Here is a 20,257-nt window from a genome sequence, read left to right as displayed (position 1 = left end):
GATATATTTCTACATATTTTTGGAAGCTCAACTTGTTCATATTTTATCTTCTTTATTTCATACAGTTTCACATCATAGTGTGATCTGTTTTAATCTAATGAACCATGTGTTCTGCTGTGTGTGTGTCAGTTTTTGTTTCCTGTGTTGAATCTGTTAATAGACTCTAACACCTCTGTCGCCGCCCAGTTTCCTGTTTGTTAAAACAATTATTCAGCTGAATGTGGACTGCAGACATTTTTCACTGCAGGACCTTCAGCAGGTCTTTGCCATTATTAATTGTTGAAACACAGTCGTCAAAGCTTTAGCAGCATTTTACTGTTGAAGCTGGTTTAACTACTTCATTTACAGACATAGTTTAGAACAGAAGCTTTCATGTCGTCTTTGAGCACATTTACTCCAAAGGTGACACCAGGGGACCTAACACTGACTGTCTTGCTCAAGGACACACCTGGTGCATGGGATAGAATTTAATGCTCCAGATGTCTGCATCCCAGTGTGATGCTCCACCCACTGATCCACCAGGCCGCCTTTAGTTAGGTGGTTACCAACGCTGGGGTTGGGCCCCTTAAAGGGTCCCCATATCAATCTGAGGGGTCATCAGATGGGAGACATTTTTTTAAACTTTTCTACATTCTGTGAGCTTGATCAGCCTAAATTTTTGTTCTTCGGACCTGAATAATTTTGTAGTTTTTGGTGTTTTTAACTTTGTATGTAAAACCACAGCTACAACTTCTTCTGGTTTTCAGTAAACTGTGATCTGAAGCCTGTTTCTCATGTCTGGCTGTTATAGTGTGAACCATATATAGTCATGTGATATTGGTTCTGTGTTAAAATGTGTCACCAGAAAGTCACAGTAGAATTGAGAAACTTTGTGTTTCCTCTTTGTCATTAATACGCTGTTTAATTATCTAATTATTAAATCTTCCTAAAATGTTTTTATTCTATATGTAAAATAATTTAATTTACCAGCAGTAGCAATATTTGTATTGTTATTAGTGATAATACTAACATTACTGCTATCAGTTGTAGTACAGTAAAGTTACTTGCAGTAAAGTAACTAGTTTTGTTTCTTTTTCATGAAGCTTATTCAGCTGCAGTTTACTCAGGAGTGAGGACAGAAGACGTCAGTTATGGACAAATAGTCATCAGACCAAAGAGGAGCAGAGGTTCAGGTAAGACTCAGTTTCTCCTTTCACCAAGTCTTTATGGCACATGAGCTTTTGAATATTTGATAAAAGTGTCAGTAAATATTTAATATTTTAGCATAAATATAATTTAGTTGTCCTGTGAAAGGAACCTTTCATCATCCAGTAACTAGACTCTTGCCCAGACGTGAACAGGCTGTAACTAGGTCAACATGCACTCGTGCAGAAGTTAGTTAACCACCCTGGCACCGCTGACTGAACCATGGCAGAGTCAGGAAAACATGAAGAGCAAGTACGACGAGCTGCACAGGGCTCTCTGACCTCAGTGGGAGGATTTGTACTTTTTCTACTTTTACTTTCTATCATGGAGAGATTCAGTCAGGTTTGGTTGAATTATGGAGGGAAATAGTCTTTAATGATCAGAATGAAGATTCTGAGTCTGCTCGGTCCAACCACCAGGTGTTAGTTTCACTTCCTGCTGGGTCGTCTCTCTGCAGAAAGACAAGATAAGACGTGAACCTCAGAAGCTTTTTTTCCAGCATTGTCTCATCTTTTCTTGAACTGTGTGTGTTTGTGTTCAGAACTTCCTCCAGACACAGAGGTCGTCTACTCATCACTGAGATCGAACGTCAAACCTTCACACCTCCAGTCCAACCACTGACTCTAACTGGTTCCATTGTTATAGGATTAGTAGTATTAGTATTAGTATTAGTAGTATTAGTAGTAGTATTAATAGATGTCTGAAGTAGTGAACTATGTGTAATTAAAGTTGTAGTTAGTGACCAGTAGTTTAACTACATTCATATTTGTATAGTGATTCATGTAGTTAAGTATAAGTAACTATTAAAGACCATGTAGTTAAAATACGTTTGACTCTGTCGACATTCTTTGTGTAGTTAACTCCTGAAACTACAAATAATTACCAATTGTTTCTGTGTTGAACCCACTCTGACCACCCTCACTCCTGTTTCTTTCATCTTTCATCACTGTTCTTTGTGTTCAGAGAAGTTGTTGTTGCTATTTTAGAAGTGGATTCTAGTTTTTGGAAAGTAGGAGTCTGAGTAATTGTACACAAAACCAAAGCTGTTATTTCTCACACTTGCCCATAAATACTGGGCTACTTCAGTGTTGAGGTTTATATGTGACCTGTTAACAGGTGAACAGCTTTTTTCAATAAACCTGAGTCACATTTTCACTGCTATTTGTTAATATTTCATGTCACATATAAACTTTGAATTAATTTGAAGCTACTTAGAGAAAGAAGTGCAGGTAGCTGTGAGGTTTTGCTTTCAAAGCAGGTTCCCCAACACTGACCTAAATCTAACGGTGACTTCCAGTTGTTGGCTGGTTCACTGTCCTCAGTAACTTTACTGTTATTTCTGATTTACTGATGATTCTTGTTTCTTAAGTATTAATAAACGTTCATTGTTCTTTGTCTCGAGTGGCTCTGTGGGTTTCACTAAGCTGTCAGATGGAAAGTTTGACTTGCTCTGGTTTCGTTGTGGCCAACTGTTAACACGTAGAGAAGAAATGTACAAAAACCACCACCGCAGGCTAAAAACAGTATGGACACCGTTCAGTGGTGGGAAACTGCAGAGAAAAGCTGCAGAGTGTCTGCGTTTGTGTTTGATTCTTGTATCAGTGAAACCTTGAGAAGATTCAGGCTGTAAAGCTTCTTCTCTCGCAGTGAAACACAGATACAGTAGGTTATAAAACCTGTAACTGATGGCAGATTAATATCAAAGCATTGGTTTTCACAGTTGAGCTGCCATTTTATAATTATCTGCACAGTGTGGAGTTTTTCAGCTCAGTTTTCTTTATCTGTACAGGATAATTTGGCGGAGCTGATATGTACATTTACAACAATTTGTTTACAGCAGAACACACAGAAAGGCTCCAGTCAGGATTCAAACTAGAGAACTTTTTAGCTGTGAGGCGACAGTGCCAACCACTCCATGATCCAAATTAAATGATTTTTGTTAATATCGTAATGAATAATAATAAAATAAACTGCATGATATTTAATGTCAGCTGTAAAAACACTTTCCTTTCTATGTATAATCAATGTTTTAAAGTATTTACAGTGTAATTTCTGTCTCCTTCTAACTGTCCTTTTGTTTCCTGTCCTTCTGTTGGCGTCCAGCACACACACAGTAACTCATGGGTTGTAACCTAACACCTCCACAGGACATAACATCACTTTCATATTTACTCTTACTTTTGATATATTACAGGCCTGACGTGTTTCTTAATCTTATCATTTCTCAAAGAGCATTTTATTTGACAATATTTATTATTACAGGAATAAAATGTCCTGCTGCAAAGTCAATTAGGACATTGTGTCCTTTTAAGAAGAACAAAAGTCAAGCAACCGTTTCATCAGTCTGATTTATGTCTTTACGTCCAACAAGTTTAGAGTGTGACATTTCTTTAGAGTCGAAACTGTTTATGAAACCGGTCAAACTATACAAAATACAGTATAAGGAAACTAAAAAGTGAGTGAGACTCCTGCAGATCACTGAACTACATTCACTGAAATGACACTGTGTTGTATATGAACCTTCCTTTCAAAACATCTTTATATTTGATATATTTCTACATATTTTTGGAAGCTCAACTTAACATTTTATCTTCTTTATCTTATACAGTTTCACATCATAGTCTGATCTGTTTTAATCTAATGAACCATGTGTTCTGCTGTGTGTGTCAGTTTTTGTTCCCTGTGTTGAATCTGTTAATAGACTCTAACACCTCTGTCGTCGAAAACAAGTGTAGAAAAGTAATGTTCAGAAACAGATGAAAGATAAAGCCACATTTAACTAACTGAGCATAGGAGCAGAGTTTGCAACGTGTAGAGTTTTGTGATCTTCTGTGTGGTGCTGGGTCCACCAGACGGCAGAGCTCAGTGGATGGGGGGGTTGTAGACCTGAATGAGGGAGTTGAAGTAGGCTGCTGCTGTTGAGTTGACCACTCTGTAGGCAAGAGTCAGAGCTTTGAACCTGATTGGGGCAGGTACAGGAAGCCAGTGCAGAGTTTAGTGGTTATGATGTGCATCCTTTTTGGCCAGGAAAGCAAGATTACTATTGCTCAGTCAACCTGAACTAGCTCCTACTAAGATGCTATAGGTTTAGAGTGTTGGGGGACAACTGCAAGTGCAATGAGCTCCCGCGGGGGTTATGATGATGTATGTTATGATGAGGGGGGGTGAAAGTTCACGTCACCCCAGCATGTCCAACCCTGATTCAGCCTCTCTACCTCCTTCCAACACCAACATTAAGCATCAACATTAAGATAACTAACGTGTTTCTAAAGAGCAAAAGCATTTTTGTTCAGGTGGAGAATGTTTTAACTGGTGGCATTCAGTCAAATCTGAGATCAAGTTTTGGCAGAACTCTCCCTATATTCTGTCTAGGCTTTGAGAAAATATGGACTCTTCTTTGAGATGATGTTTAAACTAATAAGGTCTTTCTCACCAACCACTATTAAGAAGATAACACACCAACAAACTCACCTACAAAGAGGAAGGAAATGAAGCTGTGAACAGTTTTTCAGCTCATATCACCAACTGCTACAATGGATGAAACATCTCTGCAGTCGCTGCTCTGTAAGTACAATCTCTGATTCAAATCATTACAATCATAGTTTGTCATATTTATACTGTGAGCTGTAAAACAATGGTGGTGAGATACACGTTGACATACATGTAAATGAGGGTGAGTCATGGATATCAAGTGACATAAGTTGTAAGGGCTGACATGATTGTGTTTCATCGTGATCAGATGACAGAATTAATATAACACTCTGGTATCGGTATCGGATAGAATCCAAAATTACTGGTATCGCCCATCACTGCTAAGTACATGCTTTCTTAAAGAGGAAGGTTTTAAGCCTTGACTTGAAAGTAGAGAGGGTGTCTGCTTCCTGAATCTGAACTAGGAGCAGGTTCCACAGGAGAGGAGCTTAACTGATGTGAGTGAGGGGTTTGTGAGACAAACCTGTTCAGGGTGTGTGTGGTTCAGATGCTTTAGATTCCTGCTACACAGATTCCTGATAAACTGGTTTAAAGTGAGCTGTTACTAAACTTTGTACTTGACGATTTTATTTAAACTGCATTAGGCACAAAAACTTCAGGGTCTGGTATCATTACTATAGTAACCACGTGCATCATGTTGTGTAGTGGTCGTCATCTATATATTTGCCACCTTTACTTAATCTGAGCGAGTTGTTTGTACAATGACCATCATTTTTCAGGCACTTCATTGGAAAACACCTCGAGAGAGACAGAGACCAATGGCTGAATGGGGCGAAGTCACATAAAAAAAACAAAATTTATATATATATATATATATATATATAATAGATAGATTTCGTTTCTGTGGCTGAACCTGTTTCAATGTAGTGATGAGTACATTTCCACTAATAACTAAACTAAGTTTAAAAAGCTTAAAAAGCTGCAACAACCAGCTGATAAAAATACAGTCTTTGCGCCAAAACTGTGACGTGGGATCTTTTATTAAAAGGTAAGTGTGGCGATGTTCTATTGGTCAGTTAGGAAAACACTCAGTGAACACATAAAAATCTGTGTTTTTATTTGAATTAAAAATAAAACAAGTTGTTAAAAACTCACATCTTCAGTCGGAGCTTATGGGTTTGGAGCTGAGCACTGTAAAAATTATTTGGCATTTTACCCTTAATGCAAAAGAAAATCCGTTAAATTACAGCACGTTGGCCTTATTTTAACAGAACCATGATGTTTTCCTAAAACTCTGCCCGTTCACCTGAACTACACGTGAAGCTGGACCAGTTCTTTTTTCAGGATTTTACATTTGATTACTAGACAACTAGTTTTTTGAAAAGGTACAAAACTCAGAAAGATTACAGATATCTGTTTATACAAACTGACTCTACATATGTGATACATCTATTGCTGTCTGTATGTCCAAAGCAGAAATCAGCCAAGTCGTCTTTCAGTAAAACCTATATTTTGTCGTTTCTTCTCATTTTTTATTACGTCCGACTGCATATCTGGACATTTGCTGCCTTTAATTGTGTTGTTATTCTGAGTGAATGTTTGAAGAACGATCATCATTTTTCAGGTACTTTATTAGAAAACACCCTGAGTTTGGTGACTTCACCTACAAAGAGACAATCAATCAACATGTATCCACTGTGGAGGAGGCTCATGGACTTCATTTAAGATGGTGAGCTACTCGTACAAATATATAGATAGTCAGTGCACTAGTACTATGCACTAGTATTCTTATATACTAGTGCGTGAGTGAATTGAAACATCATGAAACACAGTGAACGTCTCATATCATCTAGTTTCCTTAGACATAAACTGAAATATCCAAAATATCAGAGTATTACCAGTATCATCAGTGCGTCGTGGCATAAAGGCAGCCAGCCTGAGGCACTGCTGACTTGTTACCAGACCAGTTGCTTTCATAGCAGCCTTCAGCTGTGTTGTTACTAAAGGTCGAGGTTCACTGTTCAGCTACTGGCACATACTGAAACCTGAATCACCCCTCAGAACATGGCCACCCCAGCTTCACTTTCCTCCAATTTTATCTTAACTCAAACTCCTCACCTATCAGGATGGGAAGGTGAGGTAAGTGTTCTCATTGCAGAAACCAGTAAGTTTTTCTCCACAGCCCCTCTCAACCATCTTAGATCACTGGATCGTTGCTATCAGGGTGACTGCACCGGTTACAATTCATGTGACTGTGATCTATCTGCCACCAGGCAGCTGGGTAAGTTGTGTGATGAGTTCAAAATGCTGCTGTTCCCAGAAGATATCACTCCTCTCATCATACTAGGAGACATGAACATCCACCTAGACAAATGGTGGATGTTTGATCAAAAACTGGAGCCCACTCGCCCAACAAACAGAGCTGGCACCCACCTGGTTCTCATTCTCACCCAGAACTGCACAACAGCCTGGATCTGTGGTGGTGCTGGGGTGGGCAATGCTTGTCTTGTGTCACTTGCAGCCACAGTCATTATGTGTCACGTTACACTTAAGATAAAAGTTGAAGTTCATGTGTTCAAAATACAAAACTATTATTTCCAACAACCTAAAAAGGAAATAAATGAACCAAAAGAAGAAAAAAAAAGGATATAAAAGAACAACTATTGAGAGATAAATGTCAGGGGAAGGATGGGTAATGCTGCAGTTTATGCCTGGAACTGTATCGGCTTTGAAGCAGATTGGACAGTGGAGTGAAGACTAATCTGAGCTTCCTGGATCAACATCTGCTTTTTATCACTTAGTTTTAAAGTCAAATGTCGACCTGATGAAGACTGTGCTTGACTGTAACCTTTTGCCCCCTGACATTTTTTACTGCACCCAAAACATCTCAGTCACTTTTACCAAATCAATTCTTCATTTAGCTCACTGTCTTCTTCAGAGACCTTTTCACTCCCCACTTCTACCATCACCTTAGGTCTGTCAGAGTCAAAGCCACTGACAGCTTCTGCACCACACGCTCAACCTGTCAGGATAGTCTCTACCCTCCTGTTGTCCAGTCTTCCCCGTCCTTAATGTCCTAATCCTTCACTCATTGAAAACTTGAAACTCGCTCACTTTAAAAGTTCCCCACTGTGAGATGAAGGAAGGTGTAGCTTATCTTTTCTTGCTCCACTTCCAAATCATTCTGTTCTAACAACTGTTTTAATCCGCTTCTGCTGGTATACGTTCACACCCATGAACGTAAGGGTTTAATCCCAGAGTTCCTCGCTCTCCTCGCAGCATGTGCTGAAGAGCAGATACTGTATATTCAGGAGTTATCCTACCACTCAAGCAGGGTTTCCACAGTTCACTGTCCATCCAAGGCAAATCAATGTTCTCCACCTCCGTGTTCATCACTAGAGATTCTGGTACAATCGGCTCGGCATCCTTGGATGAAGTCTTCACAAAATCATTCATTAAAAAAAAAAAACCTGACATGTATAACAATCAGAAATAATCATTGATGCATCTTGATTGATTGATCTTGATGATTATCTTGTTGACAATTCTGCAGCCTCATTACATACAATACTCGATAGTGTTGCCCCTCTGAAAAAGAAGGCAGTAAACCAGAAGAGGTGATCTCCATGGTATAGTTCACAAACACGCAACTTAAAACAGGCAACACGAAAGTTGGAAAGGAAGTGATGTTCCAGAAATTTAGAAGAATCTCATTTAACCTGGAAAAATAGTTTAAAAATGTACAAAAAAGCTCCGTGATACCAGAACAGCATATTATTCATCATTAATAGAAGAAAACAAGAACAACCCCCGGTTTCTGTTCAGCACTGTAGCCAGACTGACTAAGAGCCATAGTTCTGTTGAGCCTAGTTTTCCCTTAACTCTGAGCAGCAATGACTTCATGACTTTCTTTGAGAATAAAATTGTAGCTATTAGAGAAAGAATTCACCAGATCCTCCCCCCAAATATTACAGATAGATCTTCATGTACAACAGTGCTACAATCATGGATAAGGCCCCAATCCCTGTTAGACTGCTTTTTACCCATAGATCTCTCTGAGCTAAGTTCAGTTATTACCTCATCTAAACCAACAACCTGTCTGCTAGACCCTATTCCAACTAAGCTGCTCAGGAAGCTTTACCCTTAATAGATACATTCATATTAGATATCATCAATCTATCTTTAGAAACAGGCTATGTACCACAGGCCTATAAGGTAGCTATAATTAAACCACTACTTAAAAAACCCTGTCTTGACCCAGGTGTTTTAGCCAATTACAGACCAATATCTAATCTCCCCTTTATTTCTAAAATCTTAAAAAGTAGTTGCAAAACAATTATGTGATCACCTTCATAGGAATAATTTGTAAGACTTTCAGTCAGGATTTAGAGTTCATCATAGTACAGAAACAGCACTGGTAAAAGTCACCAACGATCTTTTCATGGCCTCAGATACTGGACTCATCTCTATACTTGTTCTATTAGAGCTTAGTGCTGCATTTGATACCATTGATCATAACATTTTATTACAGAGACTGGAACATGAAATTGGAATTAAAGTAACTGCACTAGGTTGGTTTAAATCTTATCTGTCTGATAGATTTCAATTTGTTCATGTTAATGATGAATCCTCCATGCACACAAAGGTTAGCTATGGAGTTCCACAAGGCTCTGTGTTAGGACCAATACTTTTTACTTTATATGTGTCTCCTTTAGGCAACATTATTAGAAAACATTCCATAAATTTCCACTGTTATGCTGATGATACCCAGCTATATTTATCTATGGAACCAGATGAAAATAATCAGTTAATAAAGCTTCAAGCCTACAAGACATAAAGGCCTGGATGTCCCACAATTTTTTACTTTTAAACTCAGACAAAACTGAAGTCATAGTATTTGGGCCCAAAAATCTCAGAGACATGATGTCCAACCATATCGTTACACTAGATGGCATAAGTCTGGCCTCCAGTACGACTGCAAGGAACCTTGGAGTTATTTTTGACCAGGATTTGTCCTTTACCTCATATATATAACAAATCTCTAGAACAGTCTTCTTCCACCTACGGAACATTGCCAAAATTAGGAGCATCCTGTCTCAAAGTGATGCTGAAAAACTGGTCCATGCATTTGTTACCTCTAGGTTGGACTACTGTAATTCCCTACTTTCAGGATGCCCCAGTAACTCCCTAAAGAGCCTTCAATTAATCCAAAATGCTGCAGCAAGAGTGCTGACTGGAACTAGCAAGAGAGATCATATTTCACCTTCACTAGCTTCTCTCCATTGACTTTCCATTAAATCTAGAATAGAATTTAAAACCCTGCTTCTTACATATAAAGCTCTGAATGGTCAGGCTCCATCATATATAGAAGACGTCATAGCACCATATCATCCCAGTAGACCACTTCGATCTCAGAATGCAGGCCTACTTGTGGTTCCTAGAATTTCCAAAGGTAGAATGGGAGGTAGAGCCTTTAGCTATCAAGCTCCTCTCCTGTGGAACCAGCTCCCAGTTCAGATTCGGGAAGCAGACACCCTCTCTACTTTTAAGTCTAGGCTTAAAACCTTCCTCTTTAATAAAGCATATAGTTAGTTATAGTTATGCTGCTATAGGCTTAGACTGCTGGGGGACCCACCCCCCGATGCACTGAGCTCCTTTCCTCCTCTTGACCATCTCTCCTCTCCTCTCACCACGCAATTGTCACCACTGTATGTCATTAACTCTGTGTGTTCTCTCCCGTAGTTGTCTTTGTCCTCCTCTGTCCCCCTCTCTCTGTCCCTTTCTGCAGTTGTCCCCGGCTTTGAAGCTGTGTGTCTTCCAGCGTGCAGCTACTGGTCCTACCAATCTGCCCGATGTTTTGTCGTTGCTTTTTGTTGCTCTGTTCTTTTCTCTCTCCCCTTTCCACTCACCCCAACCGGTCGAGGCAGATGGTCGTCCACCCTGAGCCTGGTTCTGCTGGAGGTTTCTTCCGTTAAAGGGAGTTTTTCCTCTCCACTGTTGCCTATGGCTTGCTCCAGGGGGAATTGTTGGGTTCTCTTTATACATCTTTATAGTCTTGACTTTCACAGCCAAAAATCACCAAATCCATTTTCCCATGAACGAAAACCGAACTTTTTTCTGCTCCTCGTTCCTCGTCTGCATCCACTCTGCACTGTGCAGACACAGGGGGCGGAGCTACTCCACACTACACCTGTTCAGACTCTGCAGACAGGTAACGATTCCAGTACATGTCATTATTCAAACCAAACGCGATAAAACACACTCTGAGAATTGTCGCCTTTATGTTGACAGGGTTACACAACCTTTACCCTATAAATACTGAAACTGAAAGTATTAACACTTGTCTTTAAAATAAAGTCCCTTTAAAACACACTCTTATCCACCAAAATGGCAAACAGAGGACAGAACACTTGTGCCCCGAACACTGCACAACCGCATTGTGACCCCATGTCGAGCTAGTTAATAGAAATCAAAGATCACACAGCTCTTATCATTTTTACATCACTATCCCTAAAGACAGTTAGCTGAACTTTGTTTTCAGAACACCCACAGTAAGAGTTGCAGTACACCGTATTGGCCACTCCTATACTCAGCACTCTCCCTCACAGTGCCAGCCAACATATACACCACGTATAACAGAACACACAGAACTACCCATAATTCCCACGGGGCTCAATGTGCCAGCCCCTCACACTAATCCACTAGCTGGGCTGTTAAACTATTACAATATAAATCATTCCTACCAAGAATGTGAACACAACTCTCACTCCAGATAAACAAGGACCGGATGGCCTCTAGAAAATACCATGACGGAGTCCACAAAACACGTGACTGTCTGTGCATGCTCCCACACCCCCTCCTGTAGGCTTGTAAGAATAAAGGTTTGGTCCACTGTTTCACAGCCAGGGAGATCTGCATAGTTCCTCCCAGATCTGAGGCTTAACAGTGGGTTGAAGCATCCTTCCCAGAACTCTGTCATAGGCTTTTTCAGGGAGTCTGACCAGTGTGATACCTCAGTATTCGGAGCACACCTTCCAGTCCCCTTTCTTAAATATGGGAACAACCATCACAATTTGCCACCAAAAGTTACTGCTTTTGTCCTCCATGTGACATTAAACTGGCGTGTGAGCGAAGACAGCTGACAATTCTCCCACCCCCAGGTGTTTGTATCCACAACTACCTGATCTGCCTCCCCTCTGGCCTGCCCATCTGTTGCTTTAGGAAACCTCTGGGCCAACCATGCTCAAAAGGCCTCCTTCAGCTTTATGGCCTCTATTACCGCTGATGGTAACCAGGATGTCACCACAACAGGCACCAAAAACCTTCTGGCCACAACTCAAAGTGTCTGCTTCCACACAACAGGATTTAAACACAGTCCAGTTGGAGTCCATGTCTGCAGGACTACTGGAGAAATTCTTTCGAAGATGGGAGTTAGAGCCAGGCATTTCCAACACACCTTTACTACATGTTTGGATTCACCATCTCTGTCCGACAGTCTCCCGTATTAAAAGCAGACAGCTGAAGTGGTTCAGGCATCTTATAAGAATGCTCACCATATATTATATTTTGTTCAAATTACCACTTTTCATCAAAGGGCGTTTGTCAAAACATGTCTGTAAACTACATAGACATAAAAAACTCTTTTGGGTCTTTTTTTAAATATATGTGTTTGTACATTATTGCAAAACTTCTTTATTCACTTATTAATGTAGCATGTGACTTGGTGTTATAAGATTCTGTGTTGTTATTGCATGTTATTGCATCTTGTTCCGTGGTAAAGACAATTTTGTTAAAATAAAGTTTAGGTCTGAATATATATTTGAGTGTTTAATTAGTAGCTCTGTTTCAATATTAACTGATGAAAAAATATTTAAATGTTTTCTAAAGATTATTACTGATATTTGCTTTTTCTTTTAAGAACCACACAAGAAGCAACAAGACAAACACACCTGAGCTCATCAGCAACATCACTCTGAAGGTCAACACCTCAGATGAGTGTTTATGTGTGGAAACTGTTTTCTGGGTCTCGCCCTTTGTACATAATTAAAAAGAACCAGGATCAAATGTTGGATGTTGTATCCTGGATCAGGTTATCTGCTATGTTGGTTTCTTCTGACCCACTTAAGTAGTGGATTAGAAAAGTTGGATTTTATCATCTGAGATAACTGCTCACTGTTGTGGTTTTTGACTAGCTAGGGGCGGCTGTAGCTCAGTTGGTAGTTGGTATGGACCACAGGGTCACTGGTTTGATCCCCGCTCCCGGCTACATGTCGAAGTGTCCTTGGGCAAGACACTAAACCCCAAGTTGCTCCCGGTGGGTCAGGTGAGCACCTTGCATGGCAGCCACCACCATCGTTGTGTGTGTGAATGGGAATCAACATTGTAAAGATCATTTACCATTTAAATCAAACGACAGTCAGAGGCTGGACTTGAAACCTTTGGGTGTTCTGGTTTTACAAGCTTCTATCAGTTGGACTGTTCAAATGCTCAGTCTGTCCCATCTCCATGTTTAGGTCATTTAGTGTCTTTTCTGAAAGAAGATAAAGTGGAAACTGATTGAGGCTCCAACTGGCTTCAAACACTAGTCACATTCGTACAGCGTTGACGTGAGATGGATCTGATAAATAGGAGGATTTGCAGCTGTTTACAGTTTTTAAAAGACATGTAAGGACTTGCATCAGAAAAGTGTTTTCTGTGTAACAGGCTGCATCAGTGAAGGAATTAATGAAGTCATAACACAGTAGCATGGATGGAAAGATACTGATCAATGATGATGACATGAAGATTAGAAGTAAATTAAAAATAATATACTGTAAGGCTGTATAATGTAATGAGTGGGTGACTGGTCTCGTTCTAATGTGGTAAATAAACAGTGTCAGAACATTAACTCAGATTCACTAACTGTCTGCCCGACTTCCCCAAGAAACAACTGTTTCCTGCCTTGACATTTGATGTTTGAGGACATTGACTGTTCACATACATATCCAGAATTTATGAATCATGTGTTACACTGCTGCAGATTTCAGTGTATTAAACCACACAGTTTAATGTGAAGAAGTGACTTACCTGCATATTTGTTACATAATGCTCCCACCAAGACAAGAGCAATGAGACCAACACCCACTCCAGCACCTACTTTCAAACCGTTGTTGATACCTGCAAAAAAAAAGTTCAACTACTGAGTTTATCATTTTCAGCATTTTACAACTTCTCTATTTTGCTGTTTATTTAATATGCTACTTGAGGGATTTTGTGCTAAATTATTATCACAGCTGCGTGATTTTCGCTAAGCAGTCCAACATTTACTACTATGGGTTCTCAATTCCAAAACAGCAGTCGTAAACGTAAAGCATGTGTAGCAGTTAAGGAGTTACTTACCGACTTCTGGCAATCTCCTGACCTGTGACGTAGATCCAGCTGGGAGAAGACTCTCCAGGTCCATTGGTTGTGGTTGGAGATGTGGTTGCAGGTTTTTCTGCGGAAAGAATCGAACTGTTCAGGTGAACATGTGGATGAAATAAGTGTTGAGATCAAAGTGAAGCTCCTGACCTGTGACGTAGGTCCAGCTGGGTGGAGACTCTCCATGACTGCTGATGTGACACTTGTAGAGGCCTTCATCAGACTTGTTAACATGGTGGATGGTCATGTGACCTGTAGGCTCAGTCCTGATGAGGGAGCCATCTTTATAGAAATCAGCTGGGAGCTTGGAGGGAGGCCTCTTTGTTTGACAGTGCAGAGAGACATCATGTCCCTCCATCACAGGGAGGACAGGACTCTGCAGGATCACTGCTCCACCTCAACACAGAGACAAACTACAGCATTTCATCCAGTTACACACAGCTTCATCATTAGTGTCATTTCACATTATTACACATAACTTAATTTATGGACATCTAAGGCTTGATTTCTTTTCATGTGTGGGTTGTTACCAAAATCTGGTGAACATTTTATGTCAATAACCTTTAGAAATATATTCGGTGGAATGTCCGCATTACTGCTGATACTGCACCAATCTGCCTGTCAATCTCACAGTCCATTTTACCCTCACTCGTGCACAAGACCCCTCAGAGACCTCCACCTGCTATATAGATGAACATTCTTCCATGTCTTCAGACTCTGCCTCCTCTACAGGGGGCATGTTAGCCAGGTTCAGGAGCTTCTCAAAGTGTTTCTTCCACCAGCTGATGACATCTTCCCTTCGGGTCAGCTGTTCTGCTCCCCCTGCTGAGTGCAGCCTGGGCCAAACCCGCTTTCTCTTTTTGAGTTGTGCAATTGGTTGTTTTTTTATTTTTATTTTTTTGGAACTTCCTTGAGGCCAAAAGTCCTTCTCAATGGCCTCTCTGATGTCTTCCCACACCCCCATTACAGATTTTGGGTTTACCAGGTCCATCTGGCATCCTTCCCACCACCTGATCTAACGTGCCACCAGGTGGTGATCAGTCACACGTAATCCTGACAACATGAAGGGCTACTGAAAAATTTCCTATTTCTGAGGTCTGAAATTCCAAATTTCTGAAGGCGACAATTCTCAGAGTGTATTTTATCGCGTTTGGTTTGAATAATGACATGTAGTGGAATCGTTACCTGTCTGCAGAGTCTGAACAGGTGTAGTGTGGAGTAGCTGCGTCCCCTGTGTCTGCACAGTGCAGAGTGGATGCAGACGAGGAACGAGGAGCAGAAAAAAGTTCGGTTTTCGTTGGTGGGAAAGTGACTTTGTGGTTTTTGGCTGTCAAAATACTTGGCCAAAATGTGGTCTCGCTTCTCATACCGTGGAGACACAAGGTGGTGGATGTGCTGGGACTCTTCTCGGTCAGTGAATTGTTCAGTAGAAGTATTTGGAAGCAAATTCATAACAGCTAACGGCTAATGGTTAATGGCTAACGCCGTTAAGTTAGCGCTACTGTTTTAAAGTTGTGAGGCTTCAGAGAAGTTCTGTGTTTTGCTCCTTTGAGGAAGAGAGAAACTTATTCATGTTTCTGGAATTTTTTTTTTCTTTCTCTAGTGTAAATTAATTATACTGTAAAGAAATGCGCTGTGTTTAATTTTGTTCTTAATGCGGCAGGTAGACGCCAGGACTCAGGTAGAGGTGGTGTCAAGAGACGAGCAGCAAACTGATTAAGAGACAAATGTGACGCAGGTGTGAGAAGCTGGCTGCTGCTCATTCTGCTGTGACTGTTGAGATGTTTCTGTTTGTGGTTTTAGTAAGTTACATTTTATACTTTTGTGTTTTGTATTTTAATGTATTGTAACGGTCTGGCTAGTGGGTTAGTTTGGGGGCTGGCACAGTGAGCCCCGGGGAATTATGGGTAATAGGCATGTTAGTAGTTGCCATGACTGTGGCAGTTCAAGGTAATGCCTTTTGGACTGTGCAATGCCCCCGCCACCTTTGAACGGTTGACGGAGCAGGTTCTCAAGGACATTCCACGGTGCCGCTGCGTGGTCTACCTGGACGACCTGCTGGTGCACGCCAAGGGCTTCGAGGACACCATCAGCAACCTCGCAGGAGTCTTCACGGCCATACGTCAGGCTAGACTGCGGCTCAACCCAGCAAAATGCCACTTGCTGACCAGAGAGACTCAGTTCCTGGGGCACGTGGTCAGCGAGCGTGGGGTGACCACGGACCAGGCAAAGGAGGCCGCAATTAAGGAGTGGCCCCAGCCAACCACCACGAGCGAGCTGATGAGTTTCCTTGGCCTAGCTTCCTACTACAGGAGGTTTGTGAAAGACTTTGCCACCATCGCCAGTCCCCTCCACCGAGTGACTGAGAAGGGCCGGCGGTTCGAGTGGTTGGAGGCCTGTTCGGTGGCTTTCCAGCGGTTGAAGACAGCCCTCTCAGAGGCTCCTGTCCTGGCGTACCCCGACCCCCAGCAGCCGTTCATTGTGGATACAGATGCCAGTGGAGTGGGGATCGGAGCTGTACTCTCCCAAGGAGGAGAGACAGGAGAAAGAGTGGTTGCCTACTACAGCTGCAGTCTGAGTCGGCCTGAACGCAACTACTGTGTCACTAGGTGAGAACTGTTGGCGGTGGTCCTGGCTGTACGACACTTCAAACCGTATCTTCTTGGCACCAGGTTCACCTTGAGAACCAACCACGCCTCTCTGAGAGGGCGTCAGCATTGCCATGCTGTCGCCCTCTCCCGATGCCCCTGTCTTTCATACGAGTGTCGCTACTGTCGTCGCCATGAAGAACGAGAGCTGGGGCCATCAGCAGCTGCGGCACAGCCAGGCGTCACCGCCGGGGAGGGGGAGCCATTCAGCAGAGGGCAGCTGCGGCAGCACCAAGAGACTGATCCGGTGCTGGCTGAGGTTCAGAGCTGGCTGGAAACTCGACAACGACCGGAATGGCCGGCCATTTCAGCAAATGGGCCAGAGATCAAGATAGTTCACTCGCAGTGGGGCAGCCTGGAGCTCTGCGATGGTATCCTCTACCGGCGGTGGTGGGCGCCAAGTGGGGGGGTTGACCGCCTGCAGCTCCTGGTCCCCGGCGCTCTTCGGTCGGAGGTACTCCGGTGGGTCCATGGGTTGGCCGGGGCTGGCCATTTCGTGAACTCCAAGACGGTGCGCCGTCTGTGACAGCGTTTCTACTGGCCAGGCTGCCGCCAGGACGCCGAGCTTCACGTCCACTGCTGTGACGACTGCACAGCGCAAAAAGGACCCACCCAGCGCTCTTGAGGGCCGCTTCAGCAGTACCTGGTTGGGGCGCCCATGGAGAGGGTCGGCATCGATATCCTGGGCCCTTTTCCCACTAGTGAGGCTGGCAACCGCTACATCCTGGTTGCAAGGGACTATTTCACAAAGTGGCCCGAGGCGGATGCAGTGCCGGACCAGACTGCCACCACAGCGGCTCAGCGCCTGGTAGAGGACATGTTCTCTCGGTTCGGGGTCCCGGACGAACTGCACAGTTACCAGGGGCAGAACTTTGAGAGCCGGCTGTTTGCTGAGGTCTGCCAGCGGCTTGGGGTGAAGAAGACCCGTACCACGCCATTCCACCTTCAGAGCGATGGACTGGTGGAGCGGTTTAATAGCACCCTGTGGGCCTACCAGACTGCTGTCCAGGAGTCCAGCCAATGTACCCCAACCGCATTGATGTTCGGGCGGGGGACTCCAGTGGACTTGGTTTTCAGGCCACCCCCGGAGCCTGAAATTGTTGGGGGCCCAGAGTTGGATTATCTCAGGTGGCTCAAGGAGCGCCTTAGTGTGGTTCATCAGCTGGCTCGAGAAGGGGACGCTGGGGTCCGACAAAAGCGGGCGTACGATGGACAGTGCCATGGACACCCTTTTTCTGTGGGAGACAAGGTCTGGGTGTACTGCCCGTTGAGGAAGCGGGGCTCTCACCAAAACTCACCAACCACTGGCAGGGGCCCGGAGAGATCTTGGACCGGATCTCTGAGGTGGTGTATTGGGTCCGCATGCCAGGGCGAGGTCGGAGGGTAGTGCTGCATAGAGATCGGCTGGCACCATACCGTCCTCGGTCTCCTACTCCGGTGAATGAACAGGAGGACAGTCTTTTGTCTGCCACTCCCCATGCCAGCATGGACAATGATGGACTCGGGACTGAGTCTGGCACGGCGAGTGGGCCGCTACAAAGACCGGCGCGTGTTCGACTCCGGCCGGGACAGTTAAGAGACTTTGTTGTGGGGCTTTGGAGTGACTGAGGGTTGTGGGGACACTGAACCCTCTTGGGGGGGGGGGGGGGGGGGGGATGCTGTCTGGCTAGTGGGTTAGTGTGGGGGCTGGCACAGTGAGCCCCGGGGAATTATGGGTAATAGGCATGTTAGTAGTTCTATGTGTTTAAAGTGTTTAATGTGCATGATTTGTGTTAAGATTAGTGTTAGTAGGTGTGTTCAGACATTCTGGTTTTGTTATATGTGATGTATGTGTTGGCCGTGAGGGAAAGTGGTGTGTATAGGAGCCTTCACGGTGACCGGCCACTGTTGGTGTTTTCAAAAATAAAGTTCAGCTATCTCTGTTGTGAGAGGTAGCTGTAAAAAGGCAATAATTGTCCTATCATTGTTTCCTGTAAAGCAGCTTGAGACACTTGGAGTCATGTGGTGTATGGGGCACAAGTGCTCTTCCTGCCATTTAGACAAGTTGCTCTCGCATTAGCCTGCTAGCATCCATGCTAGCCGATTAGCTAGTTAGCTAAGTCAGTGAGGGTTAGCTTCCGCTTCGCCGCCTCCCACAGTTGCTCCCATAAGCCGTTGGGGCTCTACAGTATGTAGTCGAAGCAGGTGCTTAAATGTCCTGAGGTATTGTTTTATAATATTTGAAGTGGGTCTGTCATAACTTTTAGAGGTTAACGAGTGGAGCAGTCTTATCGTCTGGTGTTTGATTTTATATAAAAATATAAAATGTGTTTATTTCCTTACACATATTGTAACAGTGCTTTGCTTGTTTGCAGGCAGAGCACTGACTGTCATTTATTTTAGTATTGTTGTACATTGTGGTTTTAGTTTGTTAGGTTGTTTTGGATTTGGTTGACTTTTAATCCTTCTCTTGTTTCAGCCATGGGTGGAGGCCATCCTCTAAGCATCAACGGTTCTACTGTGGAGAGGGTGAGCAGCACCAAGTTCCTGGGTGTGCACATCACAGAGGACCTCTCATGGACCGACAACACTGCAGCACTGGCCAAGAAATCACAGCAGCGTCTCTACTTCCTCCGCAAACTGAGAAGAGCCAGATCTCTGCCCCCCATCATGTGCACCTTCTACAGAGGCACCATCGAGAGCATCCTGACGAGCTGCATCACTGTGTGGTATGGGGCCTGCAACGCCTCCTACCGGAAAATTCTACAACGCATAGCGAGAGCAGCTGAGAAGATCATTGGTGTCTGTCTCCCCTCCCTGCTGGACATTTATGGAACCTGTCTCACCCGCAAAGCCCTCTGCATTGCGGGTGATCACACTCACCCGTCACACAGCTTCTTCAGCCTGCTGCCATCAGGGAGGAGACTGCGGAACCTACAGGCCAGGACCAGCAGGTTGAAGGACAGCTTCATCCATCAGGCTGTCAGGAAGCTGAACTCGCTCCGGAACTTGCCCCCCTTCCCTCTTCTGCCTCAGGCACAGAACTATAACCCCCTACTACCTCACATGTAAACTTAATTTAAAGAACTGCTCTTGAGCCCTCTGCACTCTGCCACTTTTACCAGTCTGAATAAGCCATGTTTTTTGCACTAATTCTGTTACTTGCACTGATGTACACTTTACTGGTTTGCACTCCATCTGCCATGTGCCTTGCGCTGCTTTTACTTTTACTTTATTGTACTTTGTATTGTACTTTTATTAGTATACTCACCAATGCCCTTATTGTATAGTTGAATTGTATAGTGTATTTTATATTTTTATATTTATGTGATCTAGATCTTAGGCTCCACTGTTAGAACTACCTGTTAGCACCATGGATCCGAGAGAAATGCAATTTCAGTTCCCTGTATGTATGTATGTACTGTACATGTGGAAGAACTGACAATAAAGCTTGACTTGACTTGAGTTTCACATTTTATTCAGTACATTTTAAATTTGAGTTCTGTGACCAGCAGGTGGCAGAAGATGCTGCTCGTCTGCACAGGACACAGCAGAAGAGCAGGTTCAGGCTTAACTTGGTCTGTATTAACACTTCTTGCACATACTTGCAGTAT

At 43.2% G+C, this 20,257-nt stretch overlaps 2 protein-coding genes across 5 annotated transcripts in view; one reads left to right on the top strand and one right to left on the bottom strand.

Moving 5' to 3' along the window:
* LOC137137843 (uncharacterized) overlaps positions 1–14,713 on the bottom strand; it is a 70,402-nt gene extending 55,689 nt beyond the window's left edge. The window contains exon 1 of the mRNA XM_067524600.1: positions 14,167–14,713. Within this exon, the coding sequence (XP_067380701.1) occupies positions 14,167–14,374 (208 nt within the window). The 5' untranslated portion in view covers positions 14,375–14,713. The remainder of the gene's footprint in view (positions 1–14,166) is intronic.
* Positions 1–20,257, top strand: part of LOC137137848 (uncharacterized) — a 66,178-nt gene that overhangs the window by 1,433 nt on the left and 44,488 nt on the right. Inside the window, exons 4-5 of one of the 4 annotated variants that reach the window (XM_067524620.1) lie at positions 1,083–1,172; positions 1,727–2,584. The exons of the other annotated variants lie outside the window; for them this stretch is intronic. Coding sequence (XP_067380721.1) covers positions 1,083–1,172; positions 1,727–1,806 — 170 coding nt within the window. The 3' untranslated portion in view covers positions 1,807–2,584. Of the gene's footprint in view, positions 1–1,082; positions 1,173–1,726; positions 2,585–20,257 lie in introns of those variants that run through there. 4 annotated transcript variants of the gene reach the window in all.

Source organism: Channa argus, chromosome 12, assembly GCF_033026475.1.
Source record: "Channa argus isolate prfri chromosome 12, Channa argus male v1.0, whole genome shotgun sequence".
NCBI lineage: Eukaryota > Metazoa > Chordata > Actinopteri > Anabantiformes > Channidae > Channa > Channa argus.
The sequence above is the reverse complement of the archived record's forward strand: the minus strand, read 5'-3'. Positions and strand labels throughout refer to the sequence as shown.